We start from the raw sequence: 21,845 nt of genomic DNA on the forward strand, positions 1-21,845 counted from the left end.
AGAATATCAAAACTGAGTAATTATAAATGCAAAAGTAAAATCATAAAATGAGCTAAAGTAGGTCAGTGAAAATCTCCTGAATATTTGTTGTATTGTGTGCTCAGTCATGCCCAGCTCTTTGCAACCCCATGGACTGTAGCATGCGAGGCTCTTCTGTCCGTGTGTGTGTGTGTCCAGTCTTCAGTAAGCCAGACTCCTCCAGCTGTACTGTGGTACATCTTCAGCTTTCGTTTACTTGCCTGCAATTTTCCAGGCAAGAATAGTGGAATGGATTGCCATTTCCTTCTCTAGGGGATCTTCCCGATCCAGGGATTGAACTCCAGTCTCTTTCCTCTTCTGCACTGGCACACAGATTCTTTACCACTGGGGCACCTGGAAAGAATATTTAGGGGAATAAAATGTCACTAGATAAATTTAGTGACATACGACCTGTTCACAGTGGCTGCATCACTGTGCTATCCATCCCCAAATATATGGGCTTAACTTCCAAATTCAACTCATACAATCTGACATATTCTTATGCTCCAATATAGTAGACTCAACTTTTGACTACTTCTACCTAAGAAGAAATTAGTGCCACCATAATGGGGTGGTGGAGAAGGCAATGGCACCCCACTCCAGTACTCTTGCCTGGAAAATCGCACGGACGGAGGAGCCTGGTGGGCTGCAGTCCATGGGGTCGATAAGAGTCGGACACGACTGAGCGACTTCACTTTCAGTTTTCACTTTCATGCATTGGAGAAGGAAATGGCAACCCACTCCAGTGTTCTTGCCTGGAGAATCCCAGGGACGGGGGAGCCTGGTGGGCTGCCGTCTATGGGGTCGCACAGAGTTGGACACGACTGAAGCAACTTAGCAGCAGCAGCAGCATAATGGGGTGGGGGAGTGCAGTTTTTCAGCATTTATCAAAAGCCGTGAAAACTGTCTCACTAGGAATTCATCCTGTGGACATAATTAGAGATATAACCCCAGGCCCTTCCTGTTGCCATCACAAACCCCTCCTGGCTGCCTTGGGCTCTTCCTCCACCACCTGTGCTTCACCAGAGGCTTTGGCTTAAAGCAGAGTAGGGAGACTTTAGTCCACTCGGGCCAGAGGCGAGGCCAAGCTTGGGGACCATTGTCAACTACAAATTGGCGCTTGCCAAGGGCATTTGCTCTCTGCCTTTGCAGAGATTGAACCCTGTTCTGCTACAACTGTGGACCTTCAACACCCCCTGAAGAGAGTCCAGGTTGGAGAGTGAGGCACTCTGTGCTCCAGGAAACTGGTGGAACAGGTCTTTAGATAAATATTTTCAGAAACTGATTTCATGATCCCAATCCTTGCATCACCTCATATCTAGAAAAGCACTGAATCCCTTCACGGTGACATCAGCTCCTCAAGACTAGCAGAAAACCTTGGATTGCTCTGAACTCCCTCTTTACCAAAATCTTATCTAGCGATCTTTCCCCACGACCTCTTTGGAGCAGCCTCTCAGAGGTCTCTGCACCCCTGTCTCCCGAGCTGCAGTCCTCATTTTGCCCCCAATAAAACTTAACTTGCAACTCTCACCTTGTGCATCTTTTCTTAGTCGACCTCTTAACTGAGTCTTCCCAAGCTCAGCCCAGGATGTGCCTGCAAGGGTTCCAGGTCCCCCCAGACCATTCCACCTGCTCCTGACAGAGGGGAATCTGATCGAAGCCCTGTGTCTCTGCTTCTCTCTCAGCTGCCACATTAATCGCATCCTGGAGTCCCCCCGGGGAAATGCTCTGCTAGTCGGCGTTGGGGGGAGTGGCAAGCAGAGCCTGACCCGGCTGGCGGCTTTCGTCAGCTCCATGGACATATTCCAGATCACGTTGCGGAGAGGCTACCAGATCCCGGACTTCAAGGTAGGAGGGTCGGTGGTTGCAGGAGGAGACCTAGCCTCTCCCGAGCTGCCCAGCTCCCTGTCACCCTGCGTTAGCTCTTCGGCTCCCTCGCCCAGAATCTCCTCTTCAGAGTCTGTCCACTTTCTTCTTGGACTCTGGGCTGGTGGCTGGAGGGGCTCATTAGACCCTGCCTGAGAACCTGGCCTTCCCAAGCTCTGTATCTGGGAGACCTCCACTGCTTTAGTGACATCTGTAGAGCCTCAGCTCTCACCCAAATAGGAAGCACATCTATTAATACATCAAAGTCAACAACAACAAATTTTCTACCAAATGATTGTGTGTGCATATGTGTGAGTGTGTTTGTGTGTTCCCCCATGTACATATATTTTTTACAATACAAGTCTTTTCCTGGAGCTAGTCATAAAAAACACAAAACTCTGCTATCATAAGATATAGTCATCTACCCAGGCCTGGAGGCCCAAGTACGTGGTGACTCTTCTGTCAGAACTAAGAGCGTTTGCTTTCCTCCTGGGGCAAGTCATTCACTTGTGTGATGATATAAGTTAACACAGGTGAACAGGGGACCATCCTTGTCTTTGGAAAGCTCATGTCTCTTTGCACAAGGCAGGAGTCCTAGAAACTCGTTCAGGAGCCACGGTGGTTGTGTGAATTAAAGATCACCACTGTTTATTCTACTTTTCCATCTATGGGATCAAGGCCTGGGAATGAGGCATATTTTTCTGCCTGTGAGTTCAAAGTCACACTCCTCCTTCCCTCCCATTGCCGTCTTTCCTTATTTCCTGTGAGAACAGACAAGAAAATGGTCCCGTTCCTAAAAAGTGGGTGGGGGTCTCTTTTCAAGGAGGCCCTCTTCTCAGAGATCTCTGCCGTGGTTTCTGCAGGCGGACCTGGCAGGCTTGTGCCTGAAAGCCGGGGTCAAGAACCTCAGCACCGTGTTTCTCATGACCGATGCCCAAGTGGCTGACGAGAAGTTCCTCGTGTTCATCAACGACCTCTTGGCATCTGGTAAGAGACTCTTTGTACTTGAATATCTCTAATGAATTCCTGCTGGAGTCAGAGACATTCCCAGGTGGAGGCTTGGTTCAAGGTCAGAAGAGCAAGGCCACAGAAATGAGGGAGAAAACCAATACAGGGGAGACTTAATTCATGAAGGTCCCTCGAGGACTGGTGCTGGGCCTGCTGGCTTTCACTGTCCTTACACTCCAAACAGACAGTATTCTTGGGGCTTCCTTAGGTGGGACCGGATATGACAATAGGAAGAAGAGCAGCTGAAGGGCCGGCTGACCTGCTGAGTCCAGAGAGAAGGTGGTGTTCCCTCCTACACCCAAGACAGAGGAGATGGAACGTGTGCAGTATTTCAGGGAGGTTAGGTGTTAGCTGCAAGATACACAGAAAATGTGCACCCACAAAACTTAGACAATAGGGCAAGGTGAGGTTGCCAGTTTAATTAACCAAGGACTCAGAACTTGATGCAAACAAAGTAGAAGCAAAACGGACAGAGGATGGTTTTCTTAGATTACAAAGAACTTGACAAAGGCTGTCTCAATGTCCCTGTGACAATGTGAATGCAAAATAGGACTTCACTGGGAAGTTCAATTCTTTTTTTTTTTTTGGAAGTTCAGTTCTTGATACTTTGCTGTCCTTATTTCTTTAGGGATTCAGGACTTATGTCAGCCATTCAAGAAAAAAAAAGTTTATGTATACATATATATGTATCTATAAACATATACTAATATATAAAAATATGTATATATGCATACACAAGATATATATATGTGTGTATCTATATATTTAAGGACTTCTGTAGTCTAGTAAGAATCTGCCTTACAAAGCAAGGGATATAGGTTCAATCCCTGGTTGGGGAGCTAAGATCGCACATGCCTTGGAGCAATTGATGGCAACTAAGTCCAGATGCAGCCAAATAAACAAATATTAAGTGTTAGGGAAAAAAATTTAAGGTATATGTATTTATATATGCATACCCAAGAAGATAAGACAATATAGTACAAAAATTATGCATTTTCAGAAATTTGGGGAGAGATGTATATATTTATATTAATTAAAAAGAGAATATTATTTCTTGACTCAGTCCAAATTTCACATCTACAAAGCCACCTCTTCATCTGGGCTGATAAAATAGTCTGTGCACAGGTGTTCTGAACACAATTTCTGCCTCCAGATTTCCAGCGTTTCAGAAAACCTGTTTCTCCCCACCTCTGACTAAATCTTCCTTAGTCTGTAATGTCCAAGGACCAAGATCACAGTGTGATTCTCCAAAGTCTGTTCCATGTCATATAAAATACCTTTCAGGATGGCTCCTCCCATGCGGTCTCTAGGAACTTCACAGCTTCACAATCGTTGACTGCTTCGCATTTTGTTCCCTTGTACCCAGGGCCGTTTTACTGTCACTTCCACGATGAGCCCCTGTCCCTGGTTTGGACCATGCACTAGCAGGCTCTGTGAGAAGACTTTGGCTTCTCCCTGATGAGGACCAGAGTCCCAGGTTCCTTGCTGTGCTGGTTCCAACCACTACACCGACTCCACATTCTCATTTCTTTCCCAACCTGCCTAATTCAAATTACCTTTCAGTCCAGGAATTTGCTTATTAACTCTTACACTTTTCCTCCCCCAATCCAATAAGTGGTTCTTTTCTCTTTTTTATAATTTATTTTATTTATTTTTAGCTGTGCTGGGTCTTTGTTGCTGCTCAGGTTTTTCTCTAGTTGCAGTGCACAGGTTTCTCCTTGTGATGCGTCTCTTGCTGTGAAGCACGGACTCTAGGGCTCTGGGCTTCAATAGTTGCAGCATATGGGCTCAATAGCTGTGGCTCCCAGGCTCTAGAGCATAGGTTCAATAGTTATGGTGCATGGGCTTAGTTGCTCCCAGGCATGTGGGATCTTCCCAGACCAGGGATCGAACCTGTGTCTCCTGCATTGGCAGGCAGATTCTTTACCACTGAACTACCAGAGAAAGTGAAAGGGAAAGTCGCTCAGCCGTGTCTGATTCTGTGCAACCTCATGGACCGTATCAGTTCAGTTCAGTTGCTCAGTCGTGTCTGACTCTTTGCAACCCCACGAACTGCATTCTGCCAGGCCTCTCTGTCCATCACCAACTACCAGAGTTTACCCAAACTCATGTCCTTTGAGTCGGTGATGCCATCCAACCATCTCATCCTCTGTCGTCCCCTTCTCCTCCTGCCCTCAATCTTACCCAGCATCAGGGTCTTTTCAAATGAGTCAGCTCTTTGCATCAGGTGGCCAAAGTACTGGAGTTTCAGCTTCAACATCAGTCCTTCCAATGAACACCCAGGATTAATCTCCTTTAGGATGGACTGGTTGGATCTCCTTGAAGTCCAAGGGACTCTCAAGAGTCTTCTCCAGCACCACAGTTCAAAAGCATCAATTCTTCAGTGCTCAGCTGTGTTTATAGTCCAACTCTCACATCCATACATGACCACTGGAAAAACCATAGCCTTGACTAGATGGACCTTTGTTGACAAAGTGATGTCTCTGCTCTTTAATATGCGATCTAGGTTGGTCATAACTTTCCTTCCAAGGAGTAAGTGTCTTTTAATTTCATGGCTGCAGTCACCGTCTGTAGTGATTTTGGAGCCCAGAAAAATAAAGTCTGACACTGTTTCCACTGTTTCCCCATCTATTTCCCATGAAGTGATGGGACCGGATGCCATGATCTTTGTTTTCTGAATGTTGAGCTTTAAGCCAACTTTTTCACTCTCCTCTTTCACTTTCATCAAGAGGCTCTTTAGTTCTTCTTCACTTTCTGCCATAAGGGTGGTGTTATCTGCATATCTGAGGTTACTAATGTTTCTCCCGGCAATGTTGATTCCAGCTTGTGCTTCCTCCAGCCCAGTGTTTCTTATGATGTACTCTGCATATAAGTTAAATAAGCAGGATAACAATATACAGCCTTGACATACTCCTTTTCCTATTTGGAACCAGTCCGTTGTTCCATATCCAGTTCTAACTGTTGCTTCCTGACCTGCATACAGGTTTCTCAAGAGGCAGGTCAGGTGATCTGGTATTCCCATCTCTTTCAGAATTTTCCACAGTTTATTGTGAGCCACACAGTCAAAGGCTTTGGCAGAGTCAATAAAGCAGAAATAGATGTTTTTCTGGAACTCTCTTGCTTTTTTGATGATTCAGCAGATGTTGGCAATTTGATCTCTGATTCCTCTGCCTTTTCTAAAACCAGCTTGAACATCTGGAAATTCACAGTTCATGTATTGCTGAAGCCTGGCTTGGAGAATTTTGAGCATTACATTACTAGTGTGTGAGATGAGTGCAATTGTGTGGTAGTTTGAACATACTTTGGCATTGCCTTTCTTTGGGATTGGAATGAAAACTGCCCTTTTCCAGTCCTGTGGCCACTGCTGAGTTTTCCAAATTTGCTGACATATTGAGTACAGCACTCTTGCAGCATCATCTTTTAGGATTTGAAATAGCTCAACTGGAATTCCATCACCTCCACTAGCTTTGTTAGTCCATGGAATTCTCCAAACCAGAATACTAGAGTGGGTAGCCTTTCCCTTCTCCAGGGGATCTTCCAGTTAGGTCTCCCACATTGCAGGCAGATTCTTTACCAGCTGAGCCACAGGGGAAACCCAAGAATACTGGAATCGGTAGCCTATCCCTTCTCCAGTGGATCTTCCTGGCCCTGGAATCAAACTGGGGTCTCCTGCATAGCAGGCGCATTCTTTACCAACTGAGCTATGAGGGAAGCCCTTGAAGCCCTGTCCTTTTCTTAAATACTGTCTTCTTAACATCCCACCACCTTCTACAATAGTACTTCAGCTCCAACACTGCTTCACCCTTTATTATTTTACCAAATAATGAGATACGGGTCTAACTGCCCTTCCACCCTGAAGCTGTGCCCTAAAGTCTAATTTCTAAAACGATCAAAAAGGTTGAATTGTGCTTCTCAAGACTTACAGCTTTGAAGATGCCAGCCAAGTTGCAGACTCACTCTGTATCTCATTTGGCTCCAGTCCAGCCGGGTCACCTTCTCCTATAATAACGTCTGAGACAGGAGACGTTACACTTTTACTAATTGAAATTTTATTCCTCAATGAAATATTTTTAATTTTGCATTTGGAAGACAACTTGGTTCAAGTCAAATGAATTTCTGAAACCCTGCCCAGTGAAAACTTACTGCAGTCAATCTGCTCCAAAGTCATGGAATTTCAAGCTCATATTTCTTTTGTATGGCTTTTAGACAAAAACAGGATTTGCATTAAAGATGTCTATATGGAGATACAGTGAAAAGTAATACTTTTCTAATCTTCCTCCCTTTTTTCTTACTGTTTTGACAGGGAGAATTGAGCATATCTGAGTTGTAATTTTCCCTGTCAGATAATTTCTGACTAGAAATTAACTTACTGCCAATCCAGGCAGAGTTACAGAGGTTCCTCAGGGCCTTGTCATCCCCTTAGTTTTTAGTTTTATGGGATTGTGCAGCCACTCCATTCTTGGATAACACAGTGCCTGTGTGTGCATGCTCAGTCATCAAGTAGTGTCTGACTCTTTGTGACCCTATGGACTGTAGCCCACCGGGCTCCTCTGTCCATGGGATTTGTCCAGTAAGGATACTGAAGTGGGTTGCCATTTCCTAATCCAGGGTATCTTTCCGACCCAGGGATCAAACCCAAGTCTTCTGCATCTCTGCCCTGGCAGGTGGGTTCTTCATCACTGAGCCACCTGGGAAGCCCAGATAGCATAGTGTTGTTTCTCAGTCGCTCAGTCGTGTCCAGCTGTTTGCAACCCCGTGGACCGCAGCACGCCAGGCGTCCCTGTCCTTCACTATCTCCTGGAGCTTGCTCAAACTCACGTCCATTGAGTCATAATGCCATCCAACCGTCTCATCCTCTGCCGTCCCCCTTCTCTTCCTGCCTTCGATCTTTCCCAGCATCAAGGTCTTTTCTAATGAGTCAGCTCTTCACATCAGGTGGCCAACATATTGGCACTTCAGCTTCAACATCAGTCCTTCAAATGAATACTCAGAATTGATTTCCTATAGGATTGACTGGTTTGGTCTCCTTGCTGTATCTCAAGCAAGGGACTCTCAAGGGACTTGAAACTCTAAAGAGGGACTCTCAAGAGTCTTCTCCAACACCACAGTTCAAAAGCATCAATTTTTCACCACTCAGCCTTCTTTATGGTCTAACTCTCACATCCATACATGACTACTGGAAAAGCCATAGCTTTGACAATACAGACCATTGTGGGCAAACTAATACCTCTGCTTTTTAATATGCTGTGTAGGTTTGTCATAGCTTTTCTTCCAAAAGATAACAAGTAGAGGCAAGGAAACTACTAGAAAACTATGCATTGGGCTATCTTGTCATCAGCTCATCTCTCTCTAGTTATCTGTAAATCCTGTTAGACTGAGGATAAGGTACAGTGAGTGAATTCCACTGATTTAACACTCCAGTGATTCATCTTCCTCAGTGACTTAAAGTGGGCTCAGTGGGCTATCTGCTTTCCTCCCACACTTCTTTAGCTCACTCTTTCATCCCTTGAATTCCTGACACCATTTCCAAGATCAAACTGTATTTTTAATTCAGCACTTGATTGGTAAACCCCACTTCTGACACTAGCCAAACATTTCAGAACCCATCATTACGCCACTTGCATCTCAGATTGGTTGCAGACTGACAGTAAGAAATCCTACGCTCAAAGTTAAAGTTTAAATCAAATTTCTGATTCAATTAGCAAAAGCCATATAATTGTATAAGAAGCAGGGTGGCGACACAAATCAGACTGAATGAAGCCTTTCAGTTTCTTTCTTTGGCTGCCAGAGTCCTTAACGGGGCTCTTGAAGCTGCTGGTGAAACGATGCATGAAATATTGGCCCTTGCCGAATCTGAAAAGTTCAATTCCTACTATGTCCTTGTTGTCCTATATAATAATTCCTGAATAATGTACATGGACCATCAAATCCAGATATTTTAAAAGTCTACAAAATTTGTCCTCTCTTGGCCCTTGAACCAAACTCAGCATCAGCAAAGCCCCTGCTGCTGCTGCTAAGTCACTTCAGGTGTGTCGGACTCTGTGTGACCCCATAGATGGCAGCCCACCAGGCTCCTCCATCCATGGGATTCTCCAGGCAAGAACACTGGAGTGGGTTGCCATTTCCTTCTCCAATGCATGAAAGTGAAAAGTGAAAGGGAAGTCACTCAGTCGTGTCCGACTCTTCTTGACCCCATGGACTGCAGCCCACCAGGCTCAGTAGAGTGCCATCGCCTCCTCCACAGCAAGGCTCCATCTTAATCTAAATGGAGAAAATAGAATCTTTTCCTGGCTTTTTGGGAGCGTACCTCTGCCTCCAGGTTCCAGCAGTCCAGAAAGCCCATTCTACTGCAGCCCCAGCTGAGAGACCTGGTCTGCACCAGGTGTGGTGTCTTTTCCTCTCCTCACTTTCCCAGATTTCGTACTTCATTTTACTTCAGGATCTTGTTTTGGAATTTTCCTTTTGCTTTTCAAAAGGTTTAATTGTTCACTCAAAAATTAATGCTCCTCTTCTGTGGCTCAAATTAAATCACTTTGCATCTACTCACATATTCAAAAATCATTTTTTAAGCGTCCATGTTCTAGTCAGTAGCCCCTATGTGGTCTATTGAAATAGTTTATGAACAATTGAGTCCCCTCTCTTGCAAAGCCACGTGCCTCTTCATCCCTGTCCTTTGTACATGTGGGCCAAATCTCCTCTTGGAATATATTGAGTAGGTCAAAAAGTTTGTTTGGGTATTTCTGTAATATCATATGCAAAACCCAAATGAACTTTTTGGCCAACCTATTAAAACATGAAGAAATTCCCCTGGTCTTCCGGGTGGTCTAGGATTAGATGCCGGGTTGATGCATTAGTGATCTGCACACATCCCATGAGAATGTGGAGTCTGGAGGTTTTTGTAACGATATTGGCATTGAGTTCTTCTCCCACGAGCAGTTGGAACTGGATTTCCTGATGGACCATCTGTGTTTTATACAAATCGTATTTGACCCAATTTCCCTGGAAGGAACAAAGACAAAGTATAGGGCAAAAGAGAAGCTGTCAAACACGCACCAGGTCTTCTAAACATCCTTTCTGCTCTCAGTGGATCTATTTATAAGGTGCATCCACCCCATAAGCCATGGAAATCTAAACCAGCACCTGGTTGGCTCCAGCTGCCAAACAAAAATGCCCAAAGGATAATGCAAAAAGATGCTTGAGTAACCAACCTGTCTTTAATTCATGTAGTACTAAATCCTCATACACATTGAGACCAGGTCTCTGTGCATTCTCCTACATTACTATATTCTCCCTCACCACCTGTACCCAACAGGTAAGCAGTTGCCACCAATTTCAACCCCTGTTTCTGAATCCATCCTTCTCTGTCACGGCTACCACTGGTTTTTTTCATCTCTTTCTTCAACAAATGCCGACACATCTTTTTCTTTTTAATTTATTTTATTGAAGTATAGCTGGGCTTCCCTGGTGGCTCTATGGTAAAGAATTTGCCTGCCAATGCAGGGGATCCTTCCTGGGTTGGGAAGATGCCCTGGAGGGAGAAAGGGCTACCCACTCCAGTATTCTTGCCTGGGAAACCCCACGGACAGAGGAGCCTGGCAGGCTACAGTCCACGGGGTCTCAAAAAAGTCAGACACGAGTTAGCAACTCAACAACAAACAACAGAATAGTTGATTTACGATGTTGTGTTAGTAACCACTGTACAGCGGTAATTAGCGATCTAGATATATATACATTTTTTCATAAATATATATATTATATTCTTCCATTATCATTAATCACAGGATACTGAATACAGTTCTCTGTGCTACACAGTGAGTGTGTGTGTGCATGCTCAGTCATGTCTGACTCTTTGCAACCCCATGAACTGTAGCCCACTAGGCTCCTCTATCCCTGCATTTTTCCTGCTAGAATATTGGAGTGGGTTGCCATTTTCTCTTCCTGACCCGGGGATTGAACCAGTGTCTCCTGCACCTCCTGCAGTGGCAGGCAGTTTCTTTACCACTGAGCCACCTGGGAATCGCCTGTGCTATACAATAGGACCTTATTTATCCATCCTATATATAAAAGCTTACATTGAAGACACTTCTTAACTCACCTCCCTTCATCCCAGGGAGCTCCACTACAATCCATTCTCCTTGCTGCTTCCAAAAAGGTCTGTTTAAACCATAATTCCTTCATTAATTCCTAAGTGAATGCAGGATAAGCTGTCTTGTACAGAAAGGCAAAACAAAACAAATCCGCCTTTGACCTGCTTCCTTCCTTCCTTGCTGGCTTACCTGCCCCTTATAATGCAGCAGTTCCTACCTCCTTGAAATAACATACTCTACTGTGCCCTGACATCCTTACTGACTCACACTGTTCCTTTTGAACCTCGTGCCCTTCTCCTTCTTTGTCTAGATTAACTTCTACCCATAGTACAAGACTTACCTTGGGTGTTCTAATATCTCTCTGGGAAATCTTCACTAATCCACTGTCACCTCGAGGACGAGAAACACCCTTGTGTGTTTCCCTGGCCCTCGGTGCTTGCACACACCACCGCTGTATTGCACCGACATTGCAAACTTATGAAAGGCAGAGACTGTGATGTCTGCTATTGGTGCACTTTTTGTTATGAAATAATCCAGAGATACAAAATATAAGGATTAAATACTTACCACTCAACTTAGGAAGTAAAAGATGGCTGGTGTAATTATAACCCTCTGTAAAGATTGTTATTGTCATCATTTATATTGTCAGTTCTGAACAGAACTCCTGGCCCATAATTAGCATTCAAGGGGTATTTGTTGAACGACAGTGTATAATATCAGAAGGATGATGTGCCATGTTATGTATTACTTTTTATTTTTTGGCTCTGCTAAATTTTAGTTGTCCTGTAGCATGTAGAATCTTAGTTCCCCATCCAACATGTCTTCTGCATTGGAAGCACAGATTCTTAACCACTGGACCACCAGGGAAATCCCTAGGTATTATTTCTGGACATGTGCTTTGAGAAAGTTTCCAGCCACGTAGAACAGAGGGCCAAGGGTCCTGAGACAGTCACCACACCCCCTATTTTTTCTCTCTTGAAACCAGGGAAATGTTTTGAAAAATATTATTCCTGGGTGGGGTCAAAGACCTTAAGCCAGTGCAAAGTTGACTGGTTCACAGAGAATAACCCTCAGCTTTGCCCTTTTTTTATCACCAAGCTCCAGACAAGATCCATCTTAAACTATCAGGATCTCCTCCCCCCAGAGCAGCTGTGGGATCTCTAGACCACACAAAAATGATGATGAGTCTGACTTGCAAAATATCAGGACATGTTAATGACCGCATGGAGCCTTTCTGCACTTGGCGGCAGAAATAAGGCTTCCCAACTTTAGGTCTCAGGAGGAAACTTTTCAAATATTTAAATAGCCTCTGCCTCTGTTGACATCACAAAATCCCCTCTGGCAGTTCAGTCTCCTGCTTTCAGCATGACTACCTACATCGCACAGTAAATGACAGGAATGTTGTCAGGAGAAATTGGAGGAACAAGCCTGAAAACGCAAACTTTGCTCCCAATTCAGAGGTGCTCGATTCCATCTGGTGCTCTTCTTAAGGGATTTTGGGAATCACGTGACAATGGCCTGAGTGTTTTCAATATTTTGGCACTTAAAGGTATCACAGAATACAAATGAACTTAATCTCCGAAACAAAACCAGACCCACAGACATAGAGAACAGACTGGCTGTCAGGGGGGAGGCAAGGGGAGGGATGGACTAGGAATTTGGAATTAGCAGATGGAAACTATTATACACAGAATCGATAACAAGATCCTACTGTACAGCGCAGAGAACCATATTCAATATCCTGAAATAAGCCATAATTGAAGAGAATATGAAAGAAAGTATGTATATGTATAGCTGAACACTTTGCTATACAACAGGAACTAACACAGCATTGTGAATCAACTACACGTCAATAAAATAAATTTTTAAAAAAACGTATCACATAAACCTGGGTGAGCCTTAGAGAAACACATTTTCTATAAAGGGTCAGAAGGTTAACATTTTCAGCTTTGCAGACCATATGGCCTCTGTCACAAATACTCGGCTCTGTCATTGTAGTGGGAAAATAGCCATAGACGATATATAAATGAAGGAGTATGGCTGTGACCAATAAAACTTTATTTATGGACAGTAAAATTTGAACATCATGTAATTTTCATGTCATTAAACATTATTATTTTAATTTTATCAACCATTAAAAATTGTAAAAACCATGCCCAGCTTGAGGGCAGAGACAGAGGGTCAGATTTGGCCTATAAATCATAGTTTACCACCTCAATACCCAACGTGAAGGGCTTTCCTAATGGCTCAGTGGCTAAGAATCCACCTTGCAATGCAGGGGACACAGGTTTGATCCCTGCTCAGGGAAGATCCCACATGCTGAATGGTAGCTAAGCCCATGCACCACAGCTGCTGCAGCCCATGCACCTAGAGCTCCACAGCAAGAGAAGCCACTGCAGTGAGAAGCCCGGCACTGAAACTGGAGAGGAGCCCCTGCTCCCTGTACCTAGAGAAAGCCCGTGCGCTGCAGTGAAGACCCAGCGTAGCCAAAAATAAATAACTTTTTAAAATACGCAGCATGTTATCCACAAAACACCAAAGGACATAAATTTTACCTATGTTAAATAATAGAAAGGTGAAGAATGCACACCAAAGGGAATCCAAGTTCTCACTGGAGGACTATATAACACATTTACAGATAAGAAAATGCAGACTCTCAGAGGAACAAAGGAGAAAGAAATCCAGACCACTGCGGGCAGTCAGCCCCGCAAGTAGGAGTACACTCACATCGTTTCCATTGAAGTATTTCTCTTTTTAAAACTTTCCTGGGCTCCTCAGCTCTCGCACGTGTGTGCTCGGTCCCTTCAGTTGTATCCAATCCTTTGAGACCCCATGGACTGTAGCCTACCAGGCTCCTCTGTCCGTGGGATTCTCCAGGCAAGAATGGTGGAATGAGTTGCCATGTCCTCCTCCAGGGGATCTTCCTGACCCAGGGATCGAACCTCAGTCTCTTAATGTCTCCTGTATCGCACATCTTGGGAAGTCCCCTTAACTCCCAACACATGCTAAGTATCATTTCATTTCTCTAGCAGTTTTCTCTCACCCCATATTTTTATCAAATCAGGCTGAAATGGATTATTCCAGTAATAAGACCTCGATTTTGACAAGTTATAGCACTGGTTATTTTATATGCATGCTATGAAATATCTTTAATGAATGGAAATTAAATCAAATTTGTCCAATTAAGGGAAGAAAGTAAATGATCATTTTCATGATAATTTTTTTTTTCATTTTTCCCATTTAAATAATTAAGCTTAATTAGTATAAACTACTACCCAACTCCTGGCTGGATTCGTGTTGTCAGACTCTGAAGACCAGAAATTTGTTAAAAAGTTGGCATGAGTTCCCTCCAGATACATCAGTTCAAGGAAGTGCAGCTGCATCGGTGGCAAATATTCATAATTTCCATCACTTAGAGAGGCTTCCCTGGTGACTCTTTGGTAAAGAATCCCCCTGTCCCCCTGCCAATTCAGGAGACAATAAGAGACACGGGTTTGATCCCTGGTCTGGGAAGATCCCCTGGAGAAGGAAATGGAAATCCCACTCCAGTATTCTTGCCTGGGAAATCCTATGGACTGAGGCGCCTGGTGGGCTACAGTCCCTGGGGTTGTAGAGTCTGACAGGACTTAGCAATTCAACAACAGCGGGGAACTAGAGTCCTACATGCCCGGAGGTGAGGCTGAGAAAATTAAAAAAAAAAAAAAAAAATTGCCAGCTGCCCTCCAGTGTAGTTGTACAAATTTACTTTCCACACAGATAGCTGTTTCTTCCCAACCTCACGGAAAGTTGGTTCATCTGACACACCAGTTTTTGCCCAGGAGTATGAAGTGGAATCTCAGTCTTGTCCTTTCACTTCCCACGTGTGACACTGGAGCATCTTTTCAAGTGTCTATTGGCCATTCATCTTGTTCCTTGCCTTTTTATGTAGTGTGCTCTTTGGGGCTTTCTTTTTCTCATGGATTTGTGGGAGGCCTCTGTATTTTCTGGATACCTTTGTTCATTATACAGTTGGTAAATATCTTTTCGAAGTCTGCTCCTGACCTTTGTCATGCTGATTTAGTTTTAAATGTTGCAAAACAGTCTTTTTATGTTTCATGCTTTTCGTACTGCTTCAGAAATCGCATCCTAGCCAACACCATAAAAATAATCTTTTGTGTTTCATCTTTAAAATACTACTACTTCATATTCATGTCTTTAATCCACCCAGCATGTATTTTTGCACAGTATTCTAATTTTATTTTTTGTTATTAGTATTGAGTTATCCTAACATGCTTATGGATCTGCTCATCCATTTTCAGCATACTGATTTTGAATATAAATTTCCTGTTTACATCTGGGTCCATTTCTAAGTGATTCACTCACAGTTCTATTTATTTACCCAAGAACCAATTTCACGTTTTTAACTAACATTACTTTGCTGCTGCTTCAGTCGTGTCTGACTCTGTATGACCCCATGAACTGTAGCCTGCCAGGCTTCTCTGTCCATGGGATTCTCTAGGCAGTAGGACTAGAGTGGGTTGCCATGGCCTCCTCCAGGGGATCTTCCCAACCCAGGGATCAAACCTGGGTCTCCTTCGTTGCAGGCAGTCTTTACTGCTGAGTCACCAGGGAAGGCCTAACATAGCTTTATAAGGAAACAATTTCTGATAGAACAAATAAATCCCTCCATCCTGTTCTTCACAACTATCTTTACTGCTCTTTACCCTTTGGTCTTCCATATAAATTTTAGAATATGATTGTCAGGATGATAAGAAACCCATTTATTTATTTTGGAATTGCATCTTTATGATATTGGTAATACTGAGTCATCCACTCTTTAACACTACATTTGTTTTGGGTTTTATTTATGCCCTTGAGTAGTATGTTACAGTTTTCACATCAAGATTTTGCATACTTTATTTATTATTGCCTGTCTTATGATTGTTGTTGGTATTCTAAAGTAACTTTTAAAATAACTTTTTTATATGCTAAAGCACAGAAGTGCCGTTTTATTTTCAATGTTGATTTTGTATCCAGCAAGCTTTTGTTCAACACACTAATGAGTTCTGTTATGTGTATATTCTCTTTGATTTTCTATATGGAAACTTATATTTTGATGATAATAGCTTTATTGTTTCCTTAACTATCTGTATACAGTTTATTTGTTTTCCTTGACTTTTAGCCTTTGATGTTCAGTTGCTCAGTCGTGTCCTACTCTTTGTGATCCCAGGGACTGCAGCATGCCAGGCTTCCCTGTCCTTCACCATGTCAAACTCATGTCCATTGAATCCATGATGCCATCCAACCATCTCATCCTCTATCACCTCCTTCTCCTCTTGCCCTCAATCTTTCCCAGCATCAGGGTCTTTTCTAATGAGTCAGCTCTTCGAATCAGGTAGCCAAAGTATTGGAGTTTCAGTTTCAGCATCAGTCCTTCCAATGAATATTCAGGATTGATTTCCTCTAGGATGGACTGGCTGGATCTCCTTGCAGTCCAAGGGGCTCTCAAGAGTCTTCTCCAACACCACAGTTCAAAAGCATCAATTCTTCAGCATTCAGCCTTCTTTATGGTCCAACTCTCACATCTAGAGATGACTACTGGAAAAACCATAGCTTTGGCTATATGGACCTTTGTGGGCAAAGTAAGGTCTCTGTTTTTTATTATGCTGTCTAAGTTTGTCATAGCTTTTCTTCCAAGGGCAAGCGTCTTTTCATTTCATGACTACAGTCCCCATTTGCAGTGATTTTGGAGCCCAAGAAGACAAAACCTAGGACCTTTGTATAATGTTGATTAGAAAACATGAATAGCTTAGAAAACAAGACAAGTCATGCTTTTTTTTTCTTTTTTTTCTTCTTTTCTTTTCTCTTTTTTAAACTATCTACTTTATAGGACTATAGTGAGAATTTATTTATTTATTTATTTACTGCACTGAATGGCGTGTGGAATCTTAGTTCTCTGACCAGGGATCAAGCCTGGGCTTGATCTTTGCAATCACAGAGTCTTAATCACTGGACTACCAGGAAGTCCCCCTTGTCTTGTTCTTGATTCAAAAAAATATATTTTAGTATTTCACTAGTAGACAGATGTGATGTTTGCTTTGGTTCTGCTATAGATACCTATGATCCAGTTAAAATAAATCTCATTTATTTATAGTTTGCTAACAAACTAAGTTTTCAGAAATTCTGTGCAACTTTTTTGATGATTGTATTATTTTACTTCTTTAATCCATTAATGCAGTAAATTTTTCTCACAGATTTTTCTTAACCATCCTGGCATTTCAAAGATAAACATTTCTAATTGATTGAAATTCTAATTGAAACAATTCTAATTGCATTTCTAATTGATCATCATACATTTATCTTTATATATTAAGTTCAGATTCTTTAAAAATATTTGTCCATTATATACTGCCTCACTAATAACACTAGTTTATCTACTTTTCAGAACTTAGCCAACCCGGTAAAAAAAAATAACAATAATAATAATAATTAGGCATCTGTGCTCCGACTCTTCCTAGGAGAGATCCCAGATCTCTACTCTGATGATGAGGTTGAAAACATCATAAGCAACGTGAGAAATGAGGTCAAGAGCCAAGGTCTGGTTGACAATAGAGAAAATTGCTGGAAGTTTTTCATAGAGCGAGTCCGACGGCAGCTGAAGGTACGAGGGTCTGCTGCTCAGGGTGCAGAGGACAAGAGATGACTCCCAGGAGCCTCTGTGGACATGTTGGACACAGCAGTCCTTATTGGCCACCTTGGAAGTTGGGGGGACGGGGATGCAGTTCCCTCTGATCCCAAGCACCTGTGTGAGGATGCCCTTCTCACCTGCTGCTTCCCAGCATTCCTTTTTGCTAAATAATTTTAGATTGGAGTGTATTTGCTTTCCAATGTTAGTTCCTGCTGTACAATGAAGTGAACCAACTGTATGTATACATATACCTCTCCCTTCTTGAGTGTCCCTCCCACTCCACCCCTCATCGCAGCCCTCGATCATCACAGAGCACAGAGCTGAGCTCGCTGTGCTAGACAGCAGCTTCCCCCAGCTCTCCGTTTTATGCATGGTGTGGATATGTATCAGTGCTACTCTCTCATTCTGTCGCCTCCTCTCCTTCCCCTGCTGGCTCCATGTGTCCATTCTCTATGTCTGCATCTCTCTTCCTGCCCAGCACACAGGCTCCTCAGTACCATTTTTTTAGATTCCACATATATGCTTTAATACACAATATTTGTTTTTCTCTTTCTGACTTACTTCACTCTGAATGACAGACTCTAGTAGGTCCACCCACATCACTATAAATGACTCAATTTCCTTTTTTATGGCTGAGCAACGTCCCATTGTATATGTGTACCGCATCTTCTTTATCCATTCATCTGTTGATGGATGTCTAGGTTGCTTCCATTCCTGGTTATTATAAATATGGCTTCAGTGAATATTGGAGTGCATGTGTCTTTTTCAATTACAGTTTGCTCAGGTTATGTACCCAGGAATGGGGATTGCTGAGTCCCAATATTCCTAATCCCTTGGCTAGAAAGGCTGGCTGAGAGTTTACAGATATTGTCTCTGTTGATATGGCTCCTAATGTCCTGGGAAATAAACAATCCAAGGCTGTGTGGATCTCTCTCTAAGTACCTTCTGGGTTCTCCCCATCTTTCTGCCTTCTCAGGTGACTCTTTGCTTCTCCCCGGTGGGGCCCAACCTGAGGGTCCGCAGCAGGAAGTTCCCCGCCATCGTGAACTGCACGGCCATTGTCTGGTTCCACGAGTGGCCAAAACAGGCCCTGGAGTCTGTCAGCCTCCGCTTCCTGCAGAACACGGAAGGCATTGAGGTGAGAGGGCAGAGGAGACACCCCTCATGCTCCTCTCCACCTCAGGGAGTGAGGGGTCCCCCATCCGGCCCATTGAGCCAAGTGGGCAGTCACCTGCCATCAGCATGGCCAGGTGACCTCTTTATTCCCTGCCATTTGATTCTAGACCACAGTCAAGCCATCAGTTAGTGAGTTCATGGCTTTCGTCCACACAAGTGTCAACCACACCTCCCAGTCCTATCTGAGCAATGAGCAGCGCTACAACTACACAACGCCCAAATCATTCCTGGAGTTCATCAGACTCTACCAGAGCCTGCTGCGCAGGAACGGGAGGGAGCTCAGGTCCAAGATGGAGCGGCTGGAGAACGGGTTGCTGAAGCTCCACAGCACCTCTGCCCAGGTAAGCAGCGTCCTTCTGGTCCTCCTGTCCACAGCGGGCTCGGAGGGAAGGAAGGGCAGCCCCTTCCCAGAGGACAGAGACCACAGTCACGCTCTGAAGACCACGCACGGTTCTCCAGAGGCTCCAGCGTCATCAGAACAGTGCCTGTGGTGCCCGAAAAGCTTTATCAAAAGTCCAAGCTCTTGTTCTGTGTGCTAAGTCTCTTCAGTTGTGTCTGACTCTTTGCGACCCTATGGACTGTAGCCTGCCAGGCTCCTCTGTCCATGGGATTCTCCAGGCAAGAATCCTGGAGTGAGTAGCTTGCTGTACCCTCCTCCAGGGGATCTTCCTGACCCAGGGAGCAAACCTGCGTCCCTTATGTCTCCTGCATTGGCAAGCAGGTTCTGTACCACTAGCACCACCTGGGAAGCCCCAAACTCTGGTTCAACTCATCCAAAAGAATCTGGTCTAGGAACACAAAGGCAGAACACGTACACACACTGAGGAGCAAAGAGAACGAAGAAGCAGTTTGTTCAGGGCAGAAGCAGAAGCTACACACTCAAATAAGAGTTCAGGCATGCTCAGAGTGAGGGGTACACCGCAGGGTTTGTTGATCCCCCTTTTATTTTTAACCCTTTGACTAAGTGGGGTCTCTCTGATTAGGGGTGGAACAGTCGTTGGGGGAAGGTCGAGGAGTGGCCTGGATTGCACCAGGTGGCATCAGCTACCATGGTCCTGTCCATTCATCTCCTGAAGTCACTATGCCTGCATTCAAAGAGATGCTTTCCCTTCAGTTCTACGTACTAGTCAAGCACCACACATAGAAGGTCGTACAGGGTCATCAGCAACCTGTGTGTGTTTTTATTGGAATATAATTGCTTTACAATGTCATGTTAGTTCTTGCTGTACAATGATGTGAATCAGCTGTATGTATACATATACCTCCTCCTTCTTGAACTTCCCTCCCACTCCAGCCCTCAGATCATCACAGGGCACCGAACTGAGCCCCCTGTGCTAGACAGCAGCTTCCCACTAGCTATCTGTTTCACACGTGGTAGTGGTTACACGTCAATGCTACTCTCTCAATTCGTCCCAGACTCTCCTGTGTCCCCCACTGTGTCCACAAATTCATCCCCTACTGAGTCCACAAATCCATTCTCCATGTCTGCTTCTTTATTCTTGTCCTACATTTTTATTTGCATGTGTTCCACAGTTTTCAGGAGAAGGCAATGGCACCCCACTCCAGTACTCTTGCCTGGAAAATCCCATGGACGGAGAAGCCCGGTAGGCTGAAGTCCATGGGGTCGCTGAGGGTCGGACATGACTGAGCGACTTCACTTTCACTTTTCACTTTCATGCATTGGAGAAGGAAATGGCAACCCACTCCAGTGTTCTTGCCTGGAGAATCCCAGGGACCGGGGAAGCCTGATGGGCTGCCGTCTATGGGGTCACACAGAGTCGGACACGACTGAAGTGACTTAGCAGCAGCCACAGTTTTCATGGTCGATTTCCTTGCTCAAATGCTCCAAGGTTTCTGTTTTAGATGCCACTTCTCCAAGCATCATGGCCTCATTAAAAGCAAAACAAAGAGGTGACGTTGTTGTTGTTCAGTCGCTAGGCTGTGCCCAACTCTTTGTGACCCCATGGAGCGCAGCACACCAGGCTTCCCTGTCCTTCACTATCTCCCGGAGTTTGCTCAAACTCATGTCCATTGAGTCAGTGATGCCATCCAACCATCTCATCCTCTGCCATCCCCTTCTCCTCCTGCCCTCAATCTTTCCCAGCATCAGGGTCTTTTCCAATGAGCTGGTTCTTCACATCAGGTCACCAAAGTGTTGGAGTTTCAGCTTCAGCATCAGTCCTTCCAGTGAGTATTCAGGGTTGATTTCCTTTAGGATTGACTGGTTTGATCTCCTTGCAGCCCGAGGGACTCTCAAGAGTCTTCTCCAGGTGACACTGACTCTGCCTAAATGCCTGGTCCTGTCTTTCCTGCCTTACCATGAGCCCGGGCTGAGCTCGCTCTTGGTGGAAGTACACACCCTCAGCTTCAGTTTGGGAGGTTCCCTCTCACAGATACCAAAATCCCTGGAAATACTCCCTTTTTTTCTTTATCACATGTTCGTTTTCCTCTACTTTCTTTTAGTCTCCTACCCACAGTCTCTTCATCTTCAAAAATCCAAACAGTTGAATGGCTGGGAGCAGTGGTTGCAGGGTTGGGCCAGTTTTCTTTGATTTCTTGCATCTTACGATGTTCTCTATCAAAGAGCCTTTGGAACCGAATTCCTTAAACAAACCCTGTCTCATGTCATGCGTGTTCCTCTACGATCCTAAGTGGTTACACCTCGGAAGAAGGCCCCTGTCATCCTGTCCTTGTTTTATTTTTCTACTTACTCTTCCAAATGGAACAAGTCCATTTCAGTTACTTTACTGTTGGAGAACTGTGGACGACTCGGGCACCTCCTCTGCCCTGCTCATACCCATCAGATACTGCTGGGCCCTTGATGGCCCTTCTTTGTTCTCTGTTTACCAGCAGCAGACCCAGCCTCTCATTAAGGTGGTGGAATTTCATGCATTTTCACAATTAAACTAGCATTGTAATCAATTTAATTCTTGAGCATGGCATGTTTCTGCAGATTTCTGAGTCTTTCATTTACTGTCATTTTTTTTTAGAACTCTGCCTTCAGAATAGCTCTGTTGAACTTC

General features: G+C 44.1%; 1 protein-coding gene across 2 annotated transcripts in view; it reads left to right on the forward strand.

Moving 5' to 3' along the window:
- DNAH9 (dynein axonemal heavy chain 9) overlaps positions 1-21,845 on the forward strand; it is a 285,309-nt gene that overhangs the window by 167,808 nt on the left and 95,656 nt on the right. For both annotated transcript variants that reach the window (XM_027516812.1, XM_027516811.1), the window contains exons 44-48: positions 1,704-1,866; positions 2,748-2,871; positions 17,477-17,619; positions 18,623-18,784; positions 18,930-19,163. In XM_027516812.1, the coding sequence (XP_027372613.1) occupies positions 1,704-1,866; positions 2,748-2,871; positions 17,477-17,619; positions 18,623-18,784; positions 18,930-19,163 (826 nt within the window). The remainder of the gene's footprint in view (positions 1-1,703; positions 1,867-2,747; positions 2,872-17,476; positions 17,620-18,622; positions 18,785-18,929; positions 19,164-21,845) is intronic.

Source organism: Bos indicus x Bos taurus, chromosome 19 (genome assembly GCF_003369695.1).
Source record: "Bos indicus x Bos taurus breed Angus x Brahman F1 hybrid chromosome 19, Bos_hybrid_MaternalHap_v2.0, whole genome shotgun sequence".
In the NCBI taxonomy this organism is placed as follows: Eukaryota; Metazoa; Chordata; class Mammalia; order Artiodactyla; family Bovidae; genus Bos; species Bos indicus x Bos taurus.